Raw genomic sequence first — 24,945 nt, forward strand, 5'->3', positions numbered from 1 at the left:
TTGTGTATATTCATGAAGCTGCTTGAAAATTTCGTGATAAGATTACGATATAAAAGTTGAAAATTGATTTTGGTTACGGACCATTTTCGAAATCATTAATTAATTAGATTTTAGTGTAGATTATAAATATCCCAAGAATGATGCCCTGATGAGGGGGGAACCAAGGATCCGAGCCTTGGTAACCACCCACATAATTTTTAGTTGTAATGATCTATATCCCCGTGCACTGCTGTCTCGCAGTGTCAACGCTTTGAACTGCTTGGAGAATCCACAATATTTCTCTCAAATATTTGCGTGTATGTAATCTACATTATTAATCAAATATCTTACAATTCAAATATATCATATTTCACAATCAAATATCTCACAAGTCAAATATTTATGAGTCTCATTTTCACTTTAATAATATATATCTTTTTTTTTTGTCATTTAAATAAAATCAAATATTTCATAATAAATTAGTCATTCACTCGTCACGGTGACATTCTTCCCAAATGTGTTCAATCAAGTCATGACGAAGCTGATAATGTGCCTGACTATCACATAACTCGGTATTTCTGCGAAAGTATTAACCAAATTCTGGGTGTAGCGTGATTTTTTTGGTGTAAATGTTGGTGTAGAAGATATAGATGTATGGAGTTCAGGTGGTATAAGTTTGTCGTTTCCAAATGATCCGACATTTCAACCGTTTGGAAAAAATAATGGAATTAATAAATAAAAAAGATCTAAAATGCAGTATAAACGGTCAAAATTATCTGAAAAGCAGTACAAAATAACACATAATTAATTAATAAAAAACAAAAAAATATTAAAAAAACGCACACCGTATGCCGCATCGCAGGCTTCAAGCCTTTTTTTTTTTTTTAAATAAAAAAGGGGCATTATCCGGCTACAAAATACACTGCCATGTTGGATGAAATGCCCTCTGTCCATAAATTATATATATTAGTAAAAAAATCACACACTTGGCATATATTATTATTATTTTTATTTTGATCAAATAATGTTAAACAATTAATACGAATTTATTTTCAATTTAGAATAGTTTTTTTCAATTTGAAAGAGAAATTTTGTTTAGATTTCGTTTCTATATAAAATATGAAGTGATTTGAACATGTTTTTAATAAGATAAGAAGAGTAATTATGAAATTAAATATTTTGGTTTCTTCGTTACTCTAAATATCTCACACTTAATAATATAATAATATAGATAATTACACTAAATCATAATTGATATTTGTATATTTCATTTTTGGGAGGGAACACAAAAAATAAGAAAGAGAAGAAACTACCTCGCAGTTTCCCACCCCACTTCAACCAGATCACATCTAGTAAATCCCGAGGAGAAAACTCAAGCTTTGAATTAAAAAGATTTTTTTTAGATAGGTGTCTTGCTGATGATATAGTTTCATGAATTCATTTTCATGATAAATGTTCATAGATGAAATAAAAACTAACAGTTTTAACACAAAAACTAATATTTTTCATTAGTTTAGATGAGTCGGAGATTCATATCAAAAAAAAAATTAACCCGTGAAGATGGTTTAAGGATTTTTATTATGTCATTTTAAAATTTGACTTATACAAAAAAATTTAGGTTATGTTTGGATCAATTGATTTGGAGTTGGAAGTTTCAAATCAATAACAGTGAGTTTGTTTGCATTAATTCGTTTTACAAGGATGTTTTTTTCCCTAATTTATCATTTTAATTTATTTGAGTCACTATATTCTTTCAATAATATCCAAAAGTCAACCAATTACAACCTAGATGACTTCTCTGCTCCGTCATTCCCAAACGCACATCAAAAGATATAATTTTACCTTCCCAAACAAACCTTATCGTGTATCTCTATATTGAATTATTACTTATATCGTGTGTTTGGCAAATGTGTGATTCATGGAATTTGGATTTGCAAATTCTTTTTTAACGTTCGGAAATATGAAATTTATAATTCAAGAAATTTCATTTAACTTATCCAAAATTCCAAATCCTATTAAAAGTTTTAGATTTGATGGAATTTGAGTTTGGAAAATAATAATATAATCCCGTAACAAGCTGTAAATCTAACTCCCTTCAATTTTCTTGGGTCTTGATACCGTTCTAAGTTCATTGTGAATTTTTGTTTATTCAGCAAAAGGACATCAAGACACATGGCTTTCCTTGATTTCTGCTGTTTCATACAAAGAATGAATTCTTAAACTACGCTCACTAATCTAATCTAAGTCGTATAGGAAGGTGTATATTTGTCCTGACATAAATGTAAGAGATGCAAAACTCTCCACCATAGTCTACTAGAATCCGATGTAATCTGAAGATGTGTTTGAATACCTAAAACTAGAGTGCTGATGAAAATCACGGTGGCGGCTCCAGCAATGCCGAAACATCGAAGTTATTAACAATTCCTTGGCTTAAAAGGCGCATGGCTGCTCCTTGTGAAAACTTTCTAGCAAATAAGAAACAGGGAACGGATGTCAGGTTGTTACTGCACCACTCGGTTCTGAGTTCCGTTGCATAATATACATGCTTAATGTCCTGAAAAGTACATTTGGAAAATGTAAGTTAACCTAAGTGAAATAATGTCGACATTAAAATGCATTCAGTTACAGATACAATTAGGTACATTTTCATGGAGACTGAATTGGTGTAACATGGCTAGGCCACATGCATAATCTGAAATTTCTACATGTTCTTAAAATAGTAGCAACATGGATTAGTATGAATAGATTCAGTTTACTTCAAAACAGAACATTAGTCTAGTCTACAACTTTGGAGCAGGACATGATGTAGGGAGGTGCCATCAACAAACCTTAATTCTTTTTATCTGTTGAGGTCCTGAATCCGCATAGCTAAATGTAAAAGGATGCCAGAACTTATTTTCCAAATTTGTCTTGGATTGATTCCATAAGGTGTAGGTCAATGTTCGTCTTTCAAGGTCGGACTCGAGATCATTCATCTATCAAATGACAGGAAAGAAATAGTGACCAACTACTTCAGGATACAATTTGCAATTGTGGGCCTCGTGGCAAACATTTACAGCGTAGAAAATAATGATTTCTATTTCCTAAGGAAAGGTCAGTTCACAATATTACCTAAACAAGATGCCATCAGCAAGAATAAATAACTGGAATAGAAAGAAGTAACTTACTGCAAGTAAGGTCTGCACATAGTGTTCATCCGGGATACAATTGTGCTGTTTTTGAAGTTTCTGGATTTAATTATAGGATTTTATCAGCTATTTTCCTTACCCAAGAAAAGGCCAACCACGTGGAAAGTAAAAATAAGACAAAGATATCCAGAAACTGGTGAGTGTAGAACACTCGATGAAAAGGTTTATCATGATTAAAGAGTTAGCCGCAAAAGGTAACTCACAAGATTCTTCTTGCCCCCACTGGAATTAACTTGTGGGCGTCTCTGCAAAGAACAAAACCCTACAAATTATAAATAAAGTACACCAACGATTCATGTTTAAAAATCTGGTAAGATTAGATTTAGGTAAAAAAAATGCAGAAGAATTGTTTTAGTTGACATGTCTAGCAAAAAATTACTCTCTTTTTTGGAATGTGATGGGGCTAACTTGGGGAGTCATGAGCAGGAGAAACATTACTAATTAATGTGGCAAGAAAAGAAATGGATATGCTGTCCAGAAGCAATAACAAGATAACTTTTCTTTACAATATAAACAAATTTAGGTGGACAGGGATTAAAGTCCTGAACAGAAAGTGTGCTAACTACAGGAGAGAGTGATAGGCATTTTTTATGCGATCAATACACATAATCTAGGATAAAAGTTGAAATTTTTCATTGAAACAGAAATTAGATCATCACCCAATGCACTATGTATGTTGCAAAGGAAGAGAACACACACACACACACACATAGAGAGAGATAGCAAAGGGAATTACTATGAGACAAGAGGATGAAATATATACCTTGCAGAAGTTCCTGAAGATTGGAAAGACAGTGTCATCAGTAACTATTACTTCCGCGTGTCTACGAGTTAAGGTGACCCACTGGAGTAAGCAAACTAATCAAATTCATATATGTGGAAAATCTTTTCAAAGTGACTGTAAAACTGGGGAACCATCACCCTTATCAAAAATGCACTCAGTGAAACAGAGTGCTTTAAGATAAATAAAATCATTCTTTACCTACTGTTGGGAAAATTGAGATGGGTCCCTCGTACCAAAAAGCAAAATAAACAAATTTTTTTCCAGCTCTCTGCATGAGGGAGTTTTATATCTACAGTGGTACTGGACTTCTGATCAACCGAAAATATCTAATCATTTAGCTAAAAACAAGCAAGAAAATTACCTGTGATCCTTTGCGCCATTTATTCTTTGGTATAACTGGAGACATCCTTGGATTATAGCGCACATCTTTTTTATCAAGAAAGCTAGGTCCAAAAAAAAAAAAATACAGGCCGATGAAGTAAGCATCACTTTAAATACCAAATACTGATCTAAACATTCTTTGGAATTAAATTTCTTTATGAACGTATGAAGCCAACTAAGCCACACAGGAGTTCCATTCTCTTGTATACCTGTCCACGAAACTCCTAGGAGATTTCATCAGATAATTGTAAATATAGCTGAAGTTGTACAGAGGGACACATCTGTAGAATCGAAACATCCAAATCACAATCAAAGTTCAATTTCGCCGTAGGAAATAAGTCAACCTATGATAACATAGTTACAAAAATACAGCAAGCACCAAACTCAAACTCAAACGAATACTAACACAACAGGAGTCGCTGAAAGATCACGAAGGAATATGATACAACATAAACCTTATAATGATGAATATTCAACTTCAATTCCATTAATACAATCGTTGGAAGGCAGGACGATAACCTATCTGATAAGAGAATAAATCTTTGATTAGCTGGATTCTGAAGAGCTTCTTCAAACAGTACCCTCTCAGCTTCAATCATACTAGCTTCTCCCCAGGCTACCTACATCATAATTCCTACGATCATATTGAAGTCACTAGGAAAGATACTCAATTACCAGTTTATCAGCACAAAAAAAGGGCATCGAAATGTCATCCGGGTTAGTTCAGTCTAAACTGAAAAATTTTGTTATTCTATCATGACAATCGACAATTTGTTACATTTACATATAACAAAAAATATTCGAAATGGGATTCTTTCATCTCCCAGATTTGGTGATTTTCTCATCTGTTCACCATCTACCACATCCGCTTATCATGTGAAAAATGCTTTAAATTCTTCCTTTTCAACCTCACCATATATATTCAAACAATGGTATCAACACGGAGTTACCTTGACGCTGTTTTTCAGTTGCCGATCATAAAAGAAAGCTGATCTTGTCGTAGACGCATTAAACATAAAACCAGGATTTGAATGTATGTATATAGAAAATTTTGCGCGGTCTGCATTCTGCAAAATGGAAAAAAGACGCACGGATAAAAACAATTTTTTTTTAAATAAAAAAGTCCAATCTCATTAACCAAACAAACACTGAACGTGATAAGTACTAGAAAGACTTCGTCAATAATGAAGAATAAAATATAAATTACATTGTTCAGCAAGCAGGAAGAAAGTTAGGTAAAATAAACAAACCAAAACTAAAATATTGAATATTAAGAAATTCGATAGAAATATTTAAAAGAAAAACCAGTTAATTCGTTATCAAATCTTATTAAACGAACCGCTCCTCACCTCGAAGAAGCTCCCCCACAGAAAATCAAGGGGCAAATTCCTCCGAGCCAGAAACAAAAAAGCGACCTTGGGATTTCCATCAAAGCGATCGCTAAAATACCGCGAACTACGAGGCAGATCACTTGAATTGTCAGCAAGTGTAGTTTGGGAATACTGCTGAATCCTGAGAAAAGCAAACAGGCAGAGTAAAATGGATAACAAAATCACTAATTTCCACCACATACACAACACGTTGCGCATCGAGAGCCCCGATTTCGCCGATGCCTGTGCCTTCCTCATCATAGCAACTAAGCTGAAATTCACCGATTTTTCCTCAATTATCCTCCCTACTCTTCCTATCATTCAACAGATGTACAGAGGAAGAGAGGGAGAGCAGATGATCAATGAGATGAATAATTTGGAGGAATCGAGATTGGATTAACCGAATTTGAATACGAAATTGAAAAGAGTTTGGTTTGAAACGGAAGATTCCTGGTGGTGACATGTTTTCTTGCTGGGCATCGACCAGGACATATCACGAAGTCGTGAGCTTCTTTTTCAACGCTTTTTTTTTTTATGAATTAATAATTAAAAATGCGATCTTTGCTCTGAAACCTCCTCCGTCTACATTGTTGCGTCAAAATCAATTTGAGGAGAAATTAAGGTATGTATATGCTGCCAAAATAAGTGCCCACTGGTATATTATAAACATTTTTCATCAATAACAATGTAAATTTTAGTCTACATTTATCGTTTTATAAAAAATTATAATTAATGAAAATAATATAACTTCGATTTTTTTAAATTGTACAATAACTCAAGGACAAAGACTTGTGTGAGACGGTCTCACGGGTCGTAGTTTGTGAGACGGATCTCTTATTTGGGTCATCCATGAAAAAGTATTACTTTTTATGATAAGATTATTACTTTATATTGTGAATATCGGTAGGGTTGACCTCGTCTCACAGATAAAGATTTGTGAGATTGTCTCACAAGAGACATACTCTAACTCAAGCAACAACGGTTCAATCATTATACTAATGAAAATTTGTTCTTTATTATTTATGAGGCAAAAACTTGTGTGAGACGGTCTCACGGGTCGTATTTGTTAGACGAATATCTTATTTGGGTCAAATATAAAAAAATATTAATTTTTATGCTAAGAGTATTGCTTTTTATTGTGAATATGGGTAGGGGGTTGACCTGTCTCACAGATTAAGATCCGTGATACGTTCTCACATGAGACCCACTCTATTTATTATATAATTGTATATTATTGTTTTTTAAATGTTTTTTTTTAAGGATAAATATTCTTCACTCTATAAAATCCGAAAAAAAAACTTTCTTGTATTAAAGAAGTAAAGCCACATACAACATTCCAAATTACAACTTGAGAAATAGAAAAACCAAATTTAGCTAGCTTATGAGCCACTGAATTAGCTTGGCGGCACACATGCCAAATACCGTTACATGTATTGTCTTACAACAGATTTTTAATTTGGACGACTAAGGAACCTTCGATCCCTAAATACTCATCTGGTTTCGTCACTGCTTGGACCGCAACCAACGAGTCCGAAAACACACCAAGCTGATTAACCACATTGTTTGCACAGTGACAATCATTTCAAAATTGCCATGAGCTCACCCCAGAGAACAGAATCAGGATTTCGAATACTTGCAGCCATAGCAACAACCATACCCTCGGAATGGTCACGAACAATATCCTCGACCGATTATCTTCCCGTCCGATCACCAAACTATTGAAATATCGGAGAAATAAACGAGACAATATCGCAGCGGAACATCACAAGTAATATCAACAACTAAATAAGATGAACATTAATATTTATAGTGGTTCATCTCAAAATTGGGCTACGTCTGCTCTAAACCTTTCAAGGAGATCACTTATTTATTAATAACAAAGAAAACAAAAAAATTGAGAATACAAAGTATTTCACTCATAACACTCTGATTTTAATATTCAATTTCTCTCTACTAATCATATCATTTTTAAGAATAAAACACTCATTAGGAACTCTTACACTAAATCTTCTATTTCACTTCTATGCTTGTGATTGTAGATCAGATGATTTTGTGTTTTGGTATGATGAAGAATGAATGATTAATTTATAGATGAGGTTTGGGAAAGAAAACAAAAATTATAAATCATTGCATATATAATCAAACCCAAAATTTTTGACTAACTCAAACCATGTGTTAATTATCGTAAAAAAAATGATGTGCTTTGAATTCAAAGTTGACTTGCTTGACAAATGACTTGATTTCTTAGCAATTCTCCTCCTTGAGATCATTTTGTGAATTTGATCAACTTGCAACATCCCTATAGTATTCCAGCTTCCATTTCGACAATGTATTGGTCATCATATCAGATTCATTTTCATCTGTGTGAATCTTTTCAAGTTTTAAAAACTTCTTCTCTAATACATCCCGTATCCAATGATAACGAACATCAATATGCTTTGATCTTGAATGCATTGAAAGATTATTTCCAAGATGAATTGCACTCTTTCTGTCACAGAACAACTTGCATTGATATTGTACAAAACTTAATTCCTCCAAAAATCCTTTCATCCATAGCAACTCATTGCATGCCTCAATTGATGCAATGAACTCTGTTTTAGTGGTTGATAATGTTACACACTTTTGCAACTTTGACTGCCATGACACAGCTCCCCCTGCAAATGTAATCAAGTATCATGATGTTGACTCTCGAAGTCAACATCTCCTGTCATGTCTGCATCTGTGTAATCTATAAGCTCAGGTCTAGATCCTCCAAAACTCAATTTATGTTTAGAGGTGCCCCGTAGTGTCGGAATGTCCATTTTTATTGCAGCCCAATGTTTCTTTCCCGGTTGTGACACTTACAAAATGAACTAAATCTAACCTAGTACATACCATGGAATACTTTATACTTCCAACAGGTGAAGCGTATGGAACACTTGTCATTTCTCTTTCCTCATCTTCCGTAATAAGATGATGGATCCTGTCATTGGTGCCTCTACGTGAGCTTCGGGTAACCAAATATGAACTGGTACCATAGGCACTTTGACGGAATCTGCTTTGAGTTCAACTCGAAGTGGTTGGCAAGAGGACATCAAATAGCTTTGTCTTGGTCCGTGTTAAACTTCTGAAGTACCTTTTCAATATACTTCTCCCGCGACAACCAGATCTTTTGGCATACTTGTGTCGATGGATTTTCATGCTAATAATTCCTTTTGCTAGCCCCAAGTCCTTCATAGAAAAGGTCTTGCTTAGTTGTTTTTTTAGGCCTTTGATTTCAGAAGCATCTTTGCAAACAATCAACGTGTCATCTATGAAGAACAGGTGCACCATCAATTCATCATCAGAGGTATTATTGACAAAAAAATAATGGTCTGCAACGGTTTTTTTGAATCCATGTTGAATTATTATAGATTCAAACTTCTTGTACAACTGTCTTGGTGCTTGTTTGAGACCGTACAAACTCTTCTTCAATCTTCGCACGAGGTCCTCTTTCCTCTTCTATCCCTTATGCATCCATTGTTGGGAGCTTGATGTATGCACAAACTTGTACGAGGCCAGACATCAGTTTTTCTGTTGGAATGCTTGGTCGTTTTCAGAGTAATCTAGGTTTAGAACACTGGAAAGCGGCAAAGAAAGTATTGAGATACTTGCAAGGAACAAAAGATCATATGCTTACTTTTCGAAGATCCGATCATCTAGAAGTGATTGGATATTCAGATTCAGATTTTACCGGATGTGTTGATACAAGAAAGTCTACATCTGGCTATTTGTTTCTTTTAGCTGGAGGAGCAATCTCATGGAAAAGTGTGAAACAGTCTGTAATTGCAACATCCACTATGGAAGCTGAATTTGTGGCATGTTTTGAAGCTACAATTCAAGGGAATTGGCTGCGAAACTTTATTTCAGGACTTGGAATAGTCGACAGTATTGCCATGCCACTGAAAATTTATTGTTATAATTCTGCAGCAGTCTTCTTTTCAAGAAACGACAATTATTCTAAAAGTGCAAAGCACATGGAATTAAAATATCTTGCCGTTAAAGAAGAAGTTCAAAAACAAAAGGTGTCAATTGAGCATATTAATACAAATCTCATGATCGCGGATCCGTTGACAAAAAGGTTATCTCCCAAGACATTTATTGAACATGTCGAACGAATGAACATTATAAAAATATTCTGATGAATTTAATTTATTTGACATCTCAATGTGAGCTCATTAATATATTGTTTCTGATATCAAACAACATTATGTTTGTTATTAGTATGTGTATGAAGTTGACTGATTTAGTCTTAACAAAGACACTAATGTGGACCGTTGTTAATTTTTCGTTTATGAGTCATATTAAGTAAACATTAATATTGTGGTACATGGAAGGAACTATGTCGAATTAATGATGTAGAACCGCAATGACTCATATTAATGTATACTTATTTTATGATGTTATGATGTGACCAATAAATAAATATATTTATGTTTATGCTTCAAGCATTAAGTTGTTATTTATTTAAACCATAATAATTAGTTATATCACATGGGCCAAGTGGGAGAATGTTAGTTTTGTGGCCCATGTGCCACATTATTATTAGATATTTAATTAATATTTTAATATCTAATTTATGATTTAATAGATAATGTTTATTATTAAATGAATAAGAAGGATATTCTAGGACCTTCTTTTCTACTCACTGGAAGTTGAATTGGTCAGAGTGGTTTTATACTACTAACACACGTTGATAGAACGTGTCATTTTATCCGATTTACGTGAAACGGTCCTCTCTCACCCTATAAGAGAGGAGCACATATATCATAATCTATCACTCAAAAGAAAGCTCTGTGACTCGAGAATTAGGGAAGATAGGGAAATAGTTTTCTTCAATTGCGCAGCAGAAGGAATCTATGGCAAACAAAGGTTAGTAATTAATTATTTTTGTAACTAATGGAATGCGATTATTATGAAGTTCTAAGATCTATATATATATGTCAAATTGTATGTGTTTGAATTATAATTTGTCATGAATCATGTTAGATTTTACAGATAAAGCGAAAGATGTATCTAACAAATAACATATAACTATAATTTTGAGATTTGTTGATGCCCATGGTTCTTTGCGGGAGCGTTTTTGTGAGGCCCGGGGCCGAAGAGGGCGAGGAGTGATCGCCGGTGCCATGAGGTTGCACGGACAATAAGCGGCTCCTGGCAGGCTTTTAGGCGAAGGGAACATAAATGAACCGATCTTACACCTGAGGGAGAGAGATTCAGAAACTGTTTAGTTATGAGACTATGCGGTTGAGGAGGTCTTAAAAGATTTGATATATCCTACTCATATCAAGAAAGTGCATCTTGTTTTCGTTAGCTCATCACATAAGAACTCCAAAGTTAAACGTGCTTGACTTGGGACAATTTTAAATGGGTGACTCCTTGGGAAGTTTCCTAAGGTGTGTGTGAGTGAGAACATAAGCACGCTGGAAAGACTCGTCTTGGTACAGTGAGGACAACTGTCGAATCTAAGGTGTTACATTTGGTATCAAAGCCGACCTCTCCTAGTACGGTGTGGTTCGGGGGCGAACCAAGCGGAAGCTGGTGGGCATGTGAGGCCCGGGGCCGAAGAGGGCGGGGGATGATAGCCGGTGCCATGAGGTTGCACAGATAATGAGCGGCTCCTGGCAGACTTCTAGGCAGAGGGAACATGAATGAAATGATCTTACACCGGAAGGAGAGGGATTCTGAAACTGTTTAGGTATTAGGCTGTGCAGTTTAGGAGGGCTTAAAAGATTTGATATGTACTACTCATTTCAAGAAGGTTCATCTTCTTCTCGGTAGCTCATCACATAAGAACTCCAAAGTTAAGCGTGCTTGACTTGGAAAAATTTTGGGATGGGTGACTCCCTGGGAAGTTTCCTAGGGCGCGTGTGAGTGAGGACATAAGCACGCTGAAAATATTCGTCTTGGTACAGTGAGAACAGTCGTCGAATTTGGGCTTTACAGTTTTTTTCAAATTGTGCATGTTCATGACACCACAGCTGCAACACTCAAGAAAGAAATATGTGATGCCTTCACTAGATACAATCTAGAAATTCATAATATGCGAGGTCAAGGGTATGATGGTGCTAGTAACATGAGTGGTGCTTTTAATTGATTGCAAGTTTTATTTCTTAAAGATTGCCTCTATGCATATTATGTATATTGTTTTGTTCATCGACTCCAACTAGCATTAGTTGCAGTGGCTGAAAAGGAGATCTCTATATGGCTTTTCTTTTAAAATCTGACGACTATTGTCAATCTTGTTAGATCTTCTTCCAAGCGCGATGTAGAGTTACAATCTTATCAAGTTAATGAAATTCCACGTCCTGTTGTTGTCGGTGAACGCGAGACTGGGAGAGGAGCTAATCAGATTGGTACTTTGCATCGAGCAGGTACTACTCGTTGGAGCTCCCATTTTGATTCTATTTACAGCTTGATAGATATGTATGATGCAACTATTAATGTGCTCGAAAACATTATCATTGATGGCACATCTACTTCAATGCGCGGGAAAGCTGGTGGTTCATTAATAGTGATGAAGTCTTTTGATTTTATTTTTATTTTGCATTTGATGCATAAAATTATTGGGATCACAAATTTGCTTTGCCGTGCCTTGCAACAAAAATCTCTTGATATCATAAGTGCAATGGATTTGGTCTCTACGACTAAAGAACTTTTCCTGAGATTGAGAAATGATGGTTTTGATATTCTTCTTTCGTATGTAAAATCGTTTTGCACAAGATTGGATGTCGATATACCGGATATGAGTTCTCATTATAAACATTCTAGTCGTTCTTGCAAAAAAAAAGATATCATCACAGTTGAACATCACTTTCATTATGATATATTTAATGTTGCAATAGATTTTCAGTTGGAAGAGTTAAACTTCAGATTTAGTGATGAGACTGTTGAACTTCTAATTGTCAGCTCTGCTTTGGATCCAAAAGATAATTTTAAATGGTTCAACATTGACAAGATTTGTACTCTCGCTGAGAAGTGTTATCACGAGGACTTCACTGAACAGGAAATGCATCATTTGAGGTGTCAGCTACAACATTTTGAGCTCGATGTAGTTTGTCATGAAGATTTTCAGAAAATGTCCACTATCTCATAATTGTGTCGAGGATTATTTGAAACAAAAAGTTGCAACATTATAATTTGATTGACAAGTTGATCCGTCTAGTTTTAACTTTGCTTGTTTTCACGACAACTACGGAGCGTGCATTTTCGGCTATGAAGCATGTTAAAACATTTCTTCGTAGTAAAATGGGAGATTGTTTCCTGACAGATTTTATGATTATCTACATTAAGAGAGAATTTGTTTCAAATATAGACTCAGATTCTATAATTGATGAATATTATACTTCGAAGAATCATAGATCACAACTTCAATAGTAAGATTATGTCTATACATATTATCTTTGTATATTTTAGCTTTAAAATATTTAATTTAATCATGTAACATTAAATGAATGCTTTTAGATATATTCATTTTATTTGATCTTCATTAATTTTTCTTGCAGGATGATGGAGATATAATATTACATTGTCAATGTTTTGTCGGTTTCTGAATTTTACGAGTTCAGTAACCAGAATATTGAACATCTTGTTAATGAGAAATTTTTTGAGACTACGATGAACAAGTATCAGAGTTATGATTTTAATTGTTATGGATTTTTTTTTTGTTAAAAAAATTTAGCCCGTGTAGATTTCAAATCCTGGCTCCGCCACTGGGGAGGATCAAAAGCACCCAATTCCAATCGGTATTCCGATTTCATGGAGAACCGACCCTTCTTATCCCAGGGGGTTCAGGGGTATATTTAAAATCATTTCAACCTGATCAAAAGTTGGGAAGATTACCTTTAAAGCTTCTTCATTCCACACTCCGTTTGAGCAGATAAACTCCTTCACTTTTGTGTTTTGTAGCACATTAGAAGTCACTGAACTTCTGCCATATTTCAAGGTATCTTTGAAAGCATTGATGCTTTGTCCATCACCTACACATCAAGACTCCAAATGATGGACTGCCAAATAGAAGAAAGAGCGGTAGGGTTCTTTCTTCTAAACCCTAAAAAAACACATAAATTCATTAGATTTTAAAACATTCTTACTGCAATTTTGACATTACTTTACCCAATTTTTGAGAGAGAAAATTCCAAATTTTTTAATGGCGCCATAGGCTCCATATTTAGGGTTGGGATGTTGTTTTCAAATTTGATTTGAAAGATAAAAAGTTCAAGTACATATATCAGTCACAAATCCTTATAAAGTCACTCTATTACTATAATACAAGAAAAAAAATATTCAATATTTGTAAATATATTATATGATATCTGAAAATATTTTACTATATTCAGTAGACATTCATAAAAAAATATATAATCATGCATATTCCTTACATAATTTATTTCAATTTCCAAAGTTCGATTCAAATTAGACATTAGTGTATCTAATATAACAATATATATAATATGAATGCTACAAAATAAAATTTATATAGTAAAGAAAACTAGTTAAGAACTAAAAATTATTAATATATTTTTTATATATAATTTGAACTATTATTTGAAATACATTCTAAGTTTGTTTAATATTTTTATGTCAATTTACATTTTTTGTTTTATTGTACTGATAAGTATTTATCTCTTGTTTTACTTCTTAGCCATTATCTCTTTATTCAAAAACCGTATAACCGACCACCCTAAGCCACAAATCTACTTTTACGTTAAAAAAATCTTAATTACAAAATATATCACAAAAATTTTTGTGAGACGGTCTCACAGGTCAATTTTGTGAAACGGATATTCTATATTGGTCGTTCACGAAAAAGTATTACTTTTTATGTCATATATATTAATTTTTATTGTAAATATGGACATGAGTGATCCGTCTCATGAATAAATATCCGTGAGACAGTCTTATGAAAGACCTAATCTAAAATATATTTCAAGCCGAACCATAGATGACAAATCGGTTTGAATTTAGGAAAAATAAATCGTTCAAACACACTGGGATCTCACCCAGAGACAGACTGTTTAGAATCTATTACTGTCAATAGAATCTGTCTCCACCTTTTAGAATGTAACTCAAGATGTTTTGAATATGATGCCCAAATTTTGGCACAAACCACGATTAGATTTTCGTCAACAACTATCGCAAGTAGCCTGCACAGATTCTACGTGGAAAACTACAGCTTATTTTTCGACATATTATCAAAAACAAAATTGATATATTTTTTATACAAAAATTTATTTAAATGAATTAAATCAATTTCAATTTCATTATTTATTAATATTGAAAATTATTATAATGTCTTTTAAAAAATATTAATTATTTAAATAAACATGTTAAATTGACTTGAATAATTGAAGTTTAATTGCAATAAATTTAGTACTCACTTATTTGTTGTCTTTCATAAAATAAATATGTAAAAAATATTACATTTAAAGAGAGAAATGTTTGAAATAAGTAAATGTTATTCATGTTCAGTTGTAAGTTCAAATAAATTTAAAAATATCATAATAATAAATTACAAAATTCATAGGTTCGAAAAGTTTACAAATGTCAATAAAAGTCATGCAAAATAAATCTACAAGATTCTGCGAAAATCTTTAGAAATCTTTGAAATTCTGTAAAATTCAATAGAAATCTATAAACTCCACAAAAGTTTGTTATTTAAAAAAAGTGAACAAATCTTTGCAACGATTACATCCCTAAGCTAGTTACCTAATAGTCATTTTTTTATAAGGGAATTCTTCGTAAAACTCTTTTTCCTTCTAAAAATTGTAGGACAAGTTGATAGTATGTTTGTAGCTTGAAATTTTAAGTTTTTTTTAGAGTAACTTGAATTTTAAGTTGATTCGGTGGAATACAATGCAATATGATAATTAATGCACAACATAAATCACACAAAAACTTATATGAAATCGTCTCGTGATTCAATTTTACGATAGATATTTCCAACCCAACCTGTTAATGAAAAATATTATTTTTATGTCAAAAGTATTTTTCTTTGTAAATATGAAGCAAGTCAAATCCGTCATATCGTTTCATAGAAAACTTACTCTATAAATTATACTACTCTTACTTACTTGCATAATTGACTAATTGTTGATAAAGATTAATGTTTCAAACAATTGATATGTTGATTGTGTCTCGTATTCCAGTAGGTCTCTTGTGAAAGGTCTCACGAATCTTTATCTGTGAGACATTTCAACCATGCTCATATTTACAATAATAAGTAATACTTTTAGTATAAAAAGAAATATATTTTATGGTTGATCTAAATAGGATATTCATATCACAAAATTGACTCATAATACCGTCTCACAAAAATTTATATGCTCATATTCTAGTCTATTCCTATTTTGCGGTGTCTTGATATTTTTAAACATACCATATATTTGGGAAGAAAGTGCATACACGGCACTAAAGTCTTGTAATTTGGTGATGTGATCCAAATCAAATCTCTTTTTAAACTATATAATGATCTTATTATATTTCTTCCGCAATTAGATAAAAGAGGATCTAATCGTATCTCTACTTTTTTTTAACAAAATCCAACTCAATCGGCTCTTTTTAAACAATATGATACGATATTTTTTAAAAAGACAAAAACTACTACATGGTAGCAAATTACACATATACCTCTTTTATTTTTCAATATTTTATGTACTCAATCAGGGGACAATAATGTAAATTTAATAGATGGAAAGTGAAACCCTAAACATCCTTTTGCACCCTATAAAAGGATACATGGGATGTTGAGGATCTCAAACCTCCATACTTTTCCCACACAAGAGGGTTAATGAGAAAAGTGAGAGATTTTGTGTATTATTTTTCCGTTAAGTGAAGCGCGAATCTGGATCGCTGACTATGCTCAAAGTTATGCCATGGTATTCGAGAATCTCTTGAATGTACAATCCAATTGCTGATCTGAACATGTGATCAGATCCACAGCCGTCGACCGATATAATATTGCGAGTGATTATTATAAATTTTCAGAAAAGAGAATTCAATGGTTAGTTTTTTTTTTATTTCAACAGTAATTTTTCTACTTTTATTAATTATTTATTTAAATTTTACAATTTATAGAATGATGCCTAATAATCATAGTTTTTATCAATGTGATTTTTTAATAATTTTCACAATTACATTCAATTTGATTGAGATTTAAATCTTAGGTCATGAAAATGATGATTTGCTCTTTGTATTTAAAATTTTTATTCATTTTATTTTGGTTGATCTATATTAAATTCATGGTTCTCTCTCTCTCACTCATTCAAACGTTGTCTTCATATATTAGATTTACTAGACATAAGTTACTAAATTTTATGAAATATGAAATCATAAGAGTACAAGAAATTGGAATAAGTGCATTGAGATTTGGCTTTTTTGTATTTTCTTCTTATATTATTATGCAATAGGAGTAGAGGTGGGAAAAAATACCGAATTTTTGGTATACCGAGATTACTGTACAGAAAAATGCCGAATTAACCGAATTTTCGGTATACCGAAGATTTTGGTACGGTACGTTAACAATACCGAATTTTTCGGTACGGTATCGGTATGAATTTTCTTATACCGTAATTTTCAGTACGATTTACGGTATATGATTTTCTGTACGGTACGATATGGTATACGAGTTGGAATTGAAATTTTGATATTATGTTTGTTGTTTATATATATGGATATGGTTCTTTTTCTTAATAATTCTACATAATATTTGATAGTTGAAAAACTATGTAATTTTAAGTTCATAAAAAACAAAACTATATTCATATTTAAAAAACAAAAATATAATAACTTTATTCAAATTTATTGTTTCATATCAAAATTTAATTATAATAATGTTTCCAAAGTTTTCAATAATCAATCTATAACTCTTCCATTTTATAAACCAACATCCTTATCATGGAAAAATGGTATTTGGTAGAATTTGGAATTAAAATAACCATTTTAATTTTTGGAAATATAGATTTAAAACGTTTTTGTAGTTTGTACTTACAAATTTGAAGGGATTTAATTACATTATTATATACTAGTGTTATCTGCACGCGTTGCTGCGTGCATGTATAATGAATGATTTATACAAACGTTGTGTACGTATACCATCTTTTGTTTGTGTATGTACTTTTGTTATAAAAAAAATAGAAATCTAATTTAGATTTTTTTATGTTTTTAGTAGTTTTTTTACACAATTGATTAAATTTAAAAAAATTTAAATAAATTTTGGTATTTGAGGAATTAATTAAAGTAATTAGAAGGATTTCAAGTATGTTAAAAAATATATCATGGCTCTAATGTTTTTGCCTCTATTATGACCAAGTTTTATAATATAGTATATATAAATCATAGTTATTAAAAGTGTGCTTCTGGTTGCGTTTAGGCGCCAGGCACGCCCATTGAGCATACATACATTTCATCTCCCTCGTGCTCAAATTCTATCAACAAGTAAGGATGTATATCGTACCGTACTGAAAATTACGGTATAAGAAAATTTTTTACTGATATCATCGGTACAAATAACTAGCATACTGATTATATCGAAATTATATGATATACCGATATTTCGGTATAATATCGGTATATACCGTTTTATACCAAAAAAACCTTATATTTTTTAAAAAAAATATAAATTTATTGTTTAAAAATATTCTATATATTTACATTTTTATATATTGTTTCGATATTTCGGTATTCCGGTATATAACGAAATTTTCAAATTTCATATCCGTACCGAAAAATTCGGTATCGTTACCATAAAGTATTGAAATCTTCGGTATACCGAAAATTCGGTATTTATCTTCCCATATCTCGTTTGTGTTGTTGAATCACGCAGCAAGGTACTCCCCATACATTTAATTTATCATGCTTCTTTTTATCAAAATTCTGTTTCTTGTAATGTATTTTCTCGTTTCTTGATTTTTCTAGCCCCGTTATCTTTCACCAATATCCTTATGATTTTTTATTTATATTTTTTGCTATCTTTGTGAAAATATATAATTTATGTAATAATATTGTATAAATCACTTTATATATGCTTAATTTTAAAATGCTCTTTATATCGATAAAACGTGCGCTTTGCCTTGCCTTTTTTCACCAATACCCTAACTCCACCGACGTGTGATTAGACTGAAGATGTACTGAGCTTTGAGGTTGGCACCTCCTAATCTTGCTCTTGTAATTTAGAGCCAAAAAGCGTTGTAGAGATCATGAATTAATGTGAAATGTATAGTAATATCCATTTACTTTTGCTTATATTCAGGAATATATGTTTTATTATATCTTTGGGTACAATAATTGTCTCTATTAGATAGAAAACATGGTTTTTAAGCTCATGTATGGTTTACAAGATTTGAGTCTGCACCGATACCACAAACTTTTTTGGTAAAACGGCAAACATTCGGTCGTACATATACAAGTCAACAGTTTATAGTAAATAATGGATAAGACATGAAAATTATGTGTTGCTCACTGGCAAGTAAAATAGATTTACCATCACTGTGAATTTCAGTCAATAAAAAGTATAAAAATGTTTGTAAGCTCAACTGCAAAACTGGTCCTACGATGTGGACATGCCAACATTCATGCCAAATGGTATTCACTAGCAAAATTGAATGGTTTATCACTGCAGCTTATTCATCGCAGGCAACCCTCATCGAGGTCAATTTTTCGAGATCTTTGAGTGCTTGGTTAACAGCATACACGATCATCTTCTTAACCTGGTCGGTATTCCAAAATAGTAAAAAAATATTGTTTGAATTTATTCTATCTTCAAATAAAAGCACACAATCATATATGACAAGCTACCTCTAACTTGTCTTCTTTGGCTCTGTGTTCTTTTGGTAGCTCTCTGAATTCTTCAGTCAGTTTAAGGCATTCATGTATATTTTCGGGAGATACAAAGTCGACAGCAACTTTCGTGCATGACTGGAAAGCAAAACATCAGATAGGAAAATAACAAGACATGCTAACTCAAGAATTATTTGAAACTGAATGAAATTTACCTTCAGATTTCTCACTTGGTGTGGACACCCTGCAGGTATGAACACTGCTTCTCCAAGTTTTTGCTCAAACGTCCACGGTTCGATACCTGAATTGATTGAAAAATCGGTTCTTTCAGTCTTGTCTCCAAAGAATATAAATGGGAACTCAACACTGCTAAAACATCGCAGGTAAAGGAACGTCAACAAGAGCGTTCTAGTGCATTGTAGATTCTTATCCAATACTTGTATCATTTGATGATGCCATGTGAATCGCTAGAAACATGTGAAGTGTATGGCTAACCTAATATAGAAAGTTTCATAGGGATTTAGAAATTCGAACTAACCAAATTCTTCTTTTAGCTTCTGTTTATGTGCTGAAGTTAGGTAGAACGATTGGTCGTGAATTGGATGAATCACCTACATACGAAATTTTGGAGGAGGCACAATTTAGTACAACACTTGACAACAAAAAACATTATGTTTTAGCAAGTATTATAATAATCACCTGATGAACAGGAGAGCAAAAGGTGTGTCGAAATTCATTTGAATGTTTGACCAGATATTCTTTCAATTTGGGCACATCTTCCCTTCTGAATATGTCCCAAAGGGCACTGCCTTGCTTTGAATGCACGTTAGGCAGGAAATCAGTAACTTCTTTCTCTTTGTTGTCATCAAAGTTGATCTCACAAGACTTTTGCTTTCTGTTCAGGTCTCTGCTTTCTCTTTCATCCTGAGCTCTGTGCATTTCTTTGAACAATTTGATGGCTTGGTGCTGCTCGGGGCTTAATGCTACGTCTGCAGTGTGTGTCAATATATTCACCTGAACCAGTGAAATTAACGAAAGTTTGTGACAGTGTAAGATTTGAAAATTGTAAATTTCTAATAATCAACTGATACTCATTCTAACATTGAATTCTAAATATGGCTAAGTGATTATTGATAAATGATAAAAAAAAAAAAAGTGATATTCCAGTTAGTTAACTTTTATCTCTACTAGAACAATTTTTAATATGATACTACTAAATGAACAAAAAGTTTAATGGACATAAACCAAAATAATCTGGAGCAACCAACTTCGAGTGGCCTGTGCTCAACAATACGAAAGTTGGATGAATTTAATTGAGATTATTTATTAAATCACAAATCAAATGATATATGGTGTCTGAGTTCATACCGCATCTGACATATCCAAGTGAAGTTTAGTTACAGAATCTCCTCTTCCAAGTTCCTCCCTGATCCCATACGCAATATATGTCTTTGGACCCAAATCAGGTTTTATGACACTTGCTGGCAACTTCACAGCAAGGTTGAGGAAACCATTCCTTGGATCTGTGTATTCTTGGAACGGCAGTGCGCTAATAAATTCATCACAGTGACGGGGCAACAAATCCTCAAATTTGTCAGATGGTGGCCAGTCCTTGAGTTTCAGCATCTCAGGCCACAAATTCCCATATGTTCTCCCTTCCGTGTAACCTTTAAAGAATTTACGAGTACAAATCTTCACCTATAAAAGAACAAAACAAAGACTAAATATTAGCATCAACGGTCTGCAAACAAAATGTAAAAATGACAGTCACACTGGATTTGTTGGAATAAATATGAGAATACCATTGGACGATTGAAATATATTATCGATTTTGAACTCTATCTGGGGCAGAAAAAGATTAGACATTATTCAAATACAGGACTTGAAGAAAGTTCAACTACCTCACAACCAGCCAGGCAATCCATAGCCTTCACATCTGACATCCTTGAAATGGTCCTTTCGTCTTTGTGCTCACTCAATGCTCGCCACATAACCAGTGGTTCCCAACTTAATCCACTAGTCTGATCAAGAACGTTTCTAACGATAACAGGCTCTCCTTTAGCCCAATGCTTGCGAAAATTCAGAAACTCTTCCTCATTCAGAATGTTTTCTGAATCTGGGCAATATAAGCAGTTGTCTTCAGAGCCCTCTCTTGAAGCGGCCCTACACAACTTTCCAGACTCATCATCACAGCACCTAGTCGGAAGCATTTTCTCCTCTGTAATCTTATATTTACTTCTGATTTTCTCAGCCCGTGTTCTTAAACTTGAGATAAAGTCAGCAGGAAGGAGGCATTTCAGCTCTAAACAGCAATCGCCACATCCACCCATTTCTTTTGGAGCGCAAAAAATCCTCCCGTTGCTGCTGGAAACCCAGTCAACGGGCATGGTAGAAATATCATCTAAAGCCTCTGTGTGAGAGGATTCTGGTATTGGTTCTCCACCATGCATATAATTATACCCTTTATCTGCATATCGAAATATTGTTCTGTTGCGACCTCTATCTCGTAAGTGACCTCCACGAACGTCCCGGCCACAACTGAGACACAATTCATAATTGCAGTTTGGGCAACTCCAATGAAGATCAACAATTGAAGTCAAACAGTGGTTGCTGCTCCGCAGCCGCGAAAGAGAGGAAAAAATTTATACTATATAAGTGTCTATTTCGGTAAGAACTTCAGGTCAAAGGAAACAAGATCACTTACCAATATACACGCTCACCAATGGAGCAAGTTGCATGTTTTAGTTCGACATTAGATGGAGCAACATCTGACCATGTAATGCCGTGTTAAAACAAAAAATAGAGAAGCCTTCAAAAACGTTATACTGGTTTAGGAGACATACATTGATATTTAGCTTCTTTCTCAATCTCTTCAATTTGTTCTTGATGAATAATTTCAAGGTGCGGAAGAAGTTCACTGATGAGATATTGCAGGTGCCAAGTCTTCTCCCTATCAGTGAGATCCCTTCGAGATGTCTGAAATTGGAGAGTAAACGAGTATTAGTTGATGAGGAAGTTCAGAAACACAAAACTGCCTCAAGAAACAAACGAACCTTCAACATGTTAGTTGAATGTAAGCACGAGTTGCAGTTACAATTTCCACGGCAGAAAGGGCAGACTTCTGACACTTCTTCTTCGGATAATGGATACCTATATATATACAAGTTATAAAATATTAAAATTTCCACATTTTCTTTAGAATAAATATATAAGGATTGAGGTGGTATGGTCACCATTGCTTAATGCAATGGATGCAGTAGCATTTCTGTTCGCACTTTCTACACGGAACAACAATCCTTCTATCTGCTCTCTGACACTGATGACATTTTACGGATACCCTTTCATTTGAATTCTAATAACAAGGAGAATAAAAAACACGAGTTAATGTTCAAGCAAATAGGGAGATAAAAGCATCAACATTCTACAGAAATCACACTAAAATGAATACAGAAAGAATTTTCAAGTAAAATAACTTAATACCTTTATTTTTGTGGCTATATTCCTTTGTACAGTATTCCTATCAGTTTTTCTTATTGATGAACAAGAACTGGCAGATGTGGAGGGTGAGGAACAGGAGTTAGACATAGAATGTTCGGCAAAGCCATCATCTTTCCTTTGTGTGCCTTTAAAACTTTGTTTTGCATTATCTTTATCATGATTTTGGTATTTTGCCTCTATGGATGAATTGCTTTCTCCCGTCATTGTTTTTATCAAGAAAACTATGTCCTCTTCGTCATCAAACCAATCACCTACGAAGAAATTAGTTTCTACAAACTTGTTTGAGGCAGTACGTCGCTTTTTTGATGTTCTCTGACCATCCATCTTCTCAGTTTTTTTTCGCTCAGTGCAATCTCTGGCCACTGACCGCCTCTTCTTCTCCATGCTTGCATCCCAATCTTCTTCCTCATCGCTTTCTCCCCTTTTATTCAAAACTTTATTTCCATCGACATTTCTCTTGTTTGTCCTTCCACAAACTCTTTTCTCAACGGAGTCTTTACTCACTTGACTTGTTGCCTTTGCAAATGATGGTTCTTTCATAGCCGAAACAGAACTATTTTTAGCCGGTGTCAGTAAAGCAGAGGCAATTTCGGTGCTTCCAAACATCCTTGTTTTCTGATTACACGCATTGTTCATTTCTTGAGGCAAGAGTTTTACTAATTCCTGTTCATCCTCATCCAAATTCAGGATAAGCCTCCGCCTTCTCCTCCTCTCAACCACTCTTCTTGGAGTCGCTACCATTTCGTTTTTTAGGTAACAGATGTCAGGTTCTCGCTTCATTATCAACTGCGCCATAGCCACACTGCATATGCATATATGATGGATCACTTATTGTTCACAAAATAGATTAACATTCAATTACACGTCTGCAGATAATTGATGATCACGTATTCGCGTGACAATATCACATGTCTATTTACACAAGTGATCTATAAAGGTGAGAAATAAATTTTTTTTTTGCATAAAAAATAATATTTTTTCATTATATCGTCTTAAATGAGTTTGTGATAATTGAATACAAAGCATGAGTTTTTTTCACCTGTTTTAAAAATTCACTCCATCAAGAATTCATTGACCAAAAATAAAAGGCATACAAAAAAAACACTGATTCGAGCATTAATGTACCTATAAATTAACACGAACTGAGAGAAAAGTGCTGTTTCAACGTCAAAGAAATTAAAACAAAGCGGTTGACTCTGGGTCAGTGCATTCATCAGTTCGCATTATATCATCATCGAAATCTAATCGAAAACAAAATCGCAAAACGATCCAAACAACGCTAATCCAATCAATCAATCAAGAATACTCTTAAACAAGATCATCAGTCTTAAACCCATTCAAACAACACAAAGAAAAGAAAAAAGAAAAAGACAATCGTGCGTCGCGTACGCATTCAAAAACAACCTTAAAAAATGGATTATTCCGACTCACCTGATCGATCATGTACAACAATTTTCTTTCACAAATCGATCACAAACATCAGATGATTCCCAGAAGTGATCGAGGAAGAAATCAAATCCCGTTTTCAAGAAGAATAAAACTTGATGAGGCGAATGCGAATGCGAATCCGAAAGCGAAAGCGATGAGAAACAATCTAAAGAATCTCGTAAAGAAAATAATATATTTATTGCGAACAATCTAAAGAATCTGGTAAAGAAAATAATATATTTATTGCGTGTGATTGTGTACTCTGCTTTTGTTTGAGGAAAAATAGGATTATAGTTATACGTACAATTTACTCCGTGACATGAAATAAATAATACGAATATAAATAATATTTTTTACTAATAAAATATATAAAAATGAAATTTAATATAATGTTTGATTTGAATGATTAAATTTGAGATAATGTGATATTTTCGTGTTGTTTTTTTGAAAATATTAATAAAATATTTATAATATTATTTATTAAAAGTAATATTGTAATTTCAATTCAATGATTTGATTG

The 24,945-nt window shown here is 33.3% G+C and overlaps 2 protein-coding genes and 1 long non-coding RNA gene across 7 annotated transcripts; 1 reads left to right on the plus strand and 2 right to left on the minus strand.

Annotated features, from left to right (window-relative positions):
• Positions 1-2,298: 2,298 nt before the first annotated feature.
• Positions 2,299-6,250, minus strand: LOC140980406 (glycosyltransferase BC10-like). 3 transcript variants are annotated; one of them, XM_073446208.1, is made up of 10 exons: positions 5,682-6,244; positions 5,283-5,399; positions 4,852-4,952; positions 4,542-4,613; positions 4,313-4,394; positions 3,931-4,011; positions 3,371-3,412; positions 3,147-3,206; positions 2,808-2,954; positions 2,299-2,533 (listed from the first exon to the last, which is right to left on the minus strand). In XM_073446208.1, the coding sequence occupies exons 1-10, from the start codon at positions 6,021-6,023 to the stop codon at positions 2,354-2,356; spliced, it is 1,224 nt and encodes a 407-aa protein (XP_073302309.1). In that variant the 5' UTR covers positions 6,024-6,244; the 3' UTR covers positions 2,299-2,353. The 3 variants fall into 3 exon arrangements, with proteins under 3 accessions (XP_073302309.1, XP_073302316.1, XP_073302323.1); XM_073446215.1 differs by lacking the exon at positions 2,299-2,533 and having other exon boundaries at positions 2,807-2,954; positions 3,371-3,429; positions 3,904-4,011; positions 5,682-6,250; XM_073446222.1 differs by lacking the exon at positions 2,299-2,533 and having other exon boundaries at positions 2,849-2,954; positions 3,371-3,429; positions 5,682-6,250.
• A 12,873-nt stretch (positions 6,251-19,123) lies between these two features.
• Positions 19,124-24,623, minus strand: LOC140980424 (lysine-specific demethylase JMJ26-like). 2 transcript variants are annotated; one of them, XM_073446240.1, is made up of 13 exons: positions 24,429-24,623; positions 22,980-23,799; positions 22,733-22,851; positions 22,553-22,649; positions 22,343-22,475; positions 22,204-22,267; positions 21,401-22,109; positions 20,868-21,197; positions 20,199-20,513; positions 20,038-20,110; positions 19,715-19,800; positions 19,518-19,637; positions 19,124-19,429 (listed from the first exon to the last, which is right to left on the minus strand). In XM_073446240.1, the coding sequence occupies exons 2-13, from the start codon at positions 23,790-23,792 to the stop codon at positions 19,343-19,345; spliced, it is 2,946 nt and encodes a 981-aa protein (XP_073302341.1). In that variant the 5' UTR covers positions 23,793-23,799; positions 24,429-24,623; the 3' UTR covers positions 19,124-19,342. The 2 variants fall into 2 exon arrangements, with proteins under 2 accessions (XP_073302341.1, XP_073302335.1); XM_073446234.1 differs by having other exon boundaries at positions 22,980-23,824; positions 24,425-24,623.
• LOC140980471 (uncharacterized) lies at positions 19,345-20,619 on the plus strand. 2 transcript variants are annotated; one of them, XR_012175956.1, is made up of 4 exons: positions 19,345-19,432; positions 19,557-19,749; positions 19,831-19,882; positions 20,403-20,530. It is a non-coding gene; the product is annotated as an uncharacterized lncRNA (long non-coding RNA). The 2 variants fall into 2 exon arrangements; XR_012175957.1 differs by lacking the exon at positions 19,831-19,882 and having other exon boundaries at positions 20,403-20,619.
• Positions 24,624-24,945: the final 322 nt, after the last annotated feature.

The sequence above is a fragment of the Primulina huaijiensis genome, chromosome 1 (genome assembly GCF_012295235.1).
Source record: "Primulina huaijiensis isolate GDHJ02 chromosome 1, ASM1229523v2, whole genome shotgun sequence".
NCBI lineage: Eukaryota > Viridiplantae > Streptophyta > Magnoliopsida > Lamiales > Gesneriaceae > Primulina > Primulina huaijiensis.

What these genes read in the sequence shown, in the direction of transcription:
- LOC140980424 (XM_073446234.1), bottom strand. An exon ending in ATCCATTGCATTAAGCAATG is followed by an intron (nt 22,650 to 22,732) that starts GTGACCATACCA and finishes GTATATATATAG; the next exon opens with GTATCCATTATCCGAAGAAG. An exon ending in ATTGCCTGGCTGGTTGTGAG is followed by an intron (nt 21,198 to 21,400) that starts GTAGTTGAACTT and finishes GTTCTTTTATAG; the next exon opens with GTGAAGATTTGTACTCGTAA.
- LOC140980406 (XM_073446208.1), bottom strand. Translation starts at nt 6,023, where the DNA reads ATGATAGGAAGAGTAGGGAGGATAATTGAGGAAAAATCGGTGAATTTC. An exon ending in TCTTCAGGAACTTCTGCAAG is followed by an intron (nt 3,413 to 3,930) that starts GTATATATTTCA and finishes TGTTCTTTGCAG; the next exon opens with AGACGCCCACAAGTTAATTC. An exon ending in ATGTGCAGACCTTACTTGCA is followed by an intron (nt 2,955 to 3,146) that starts GTAAGTTACTTC and finishes GTCATTTGATAG; the next exon opens with ATGAATGATCTCGAGTCCGA.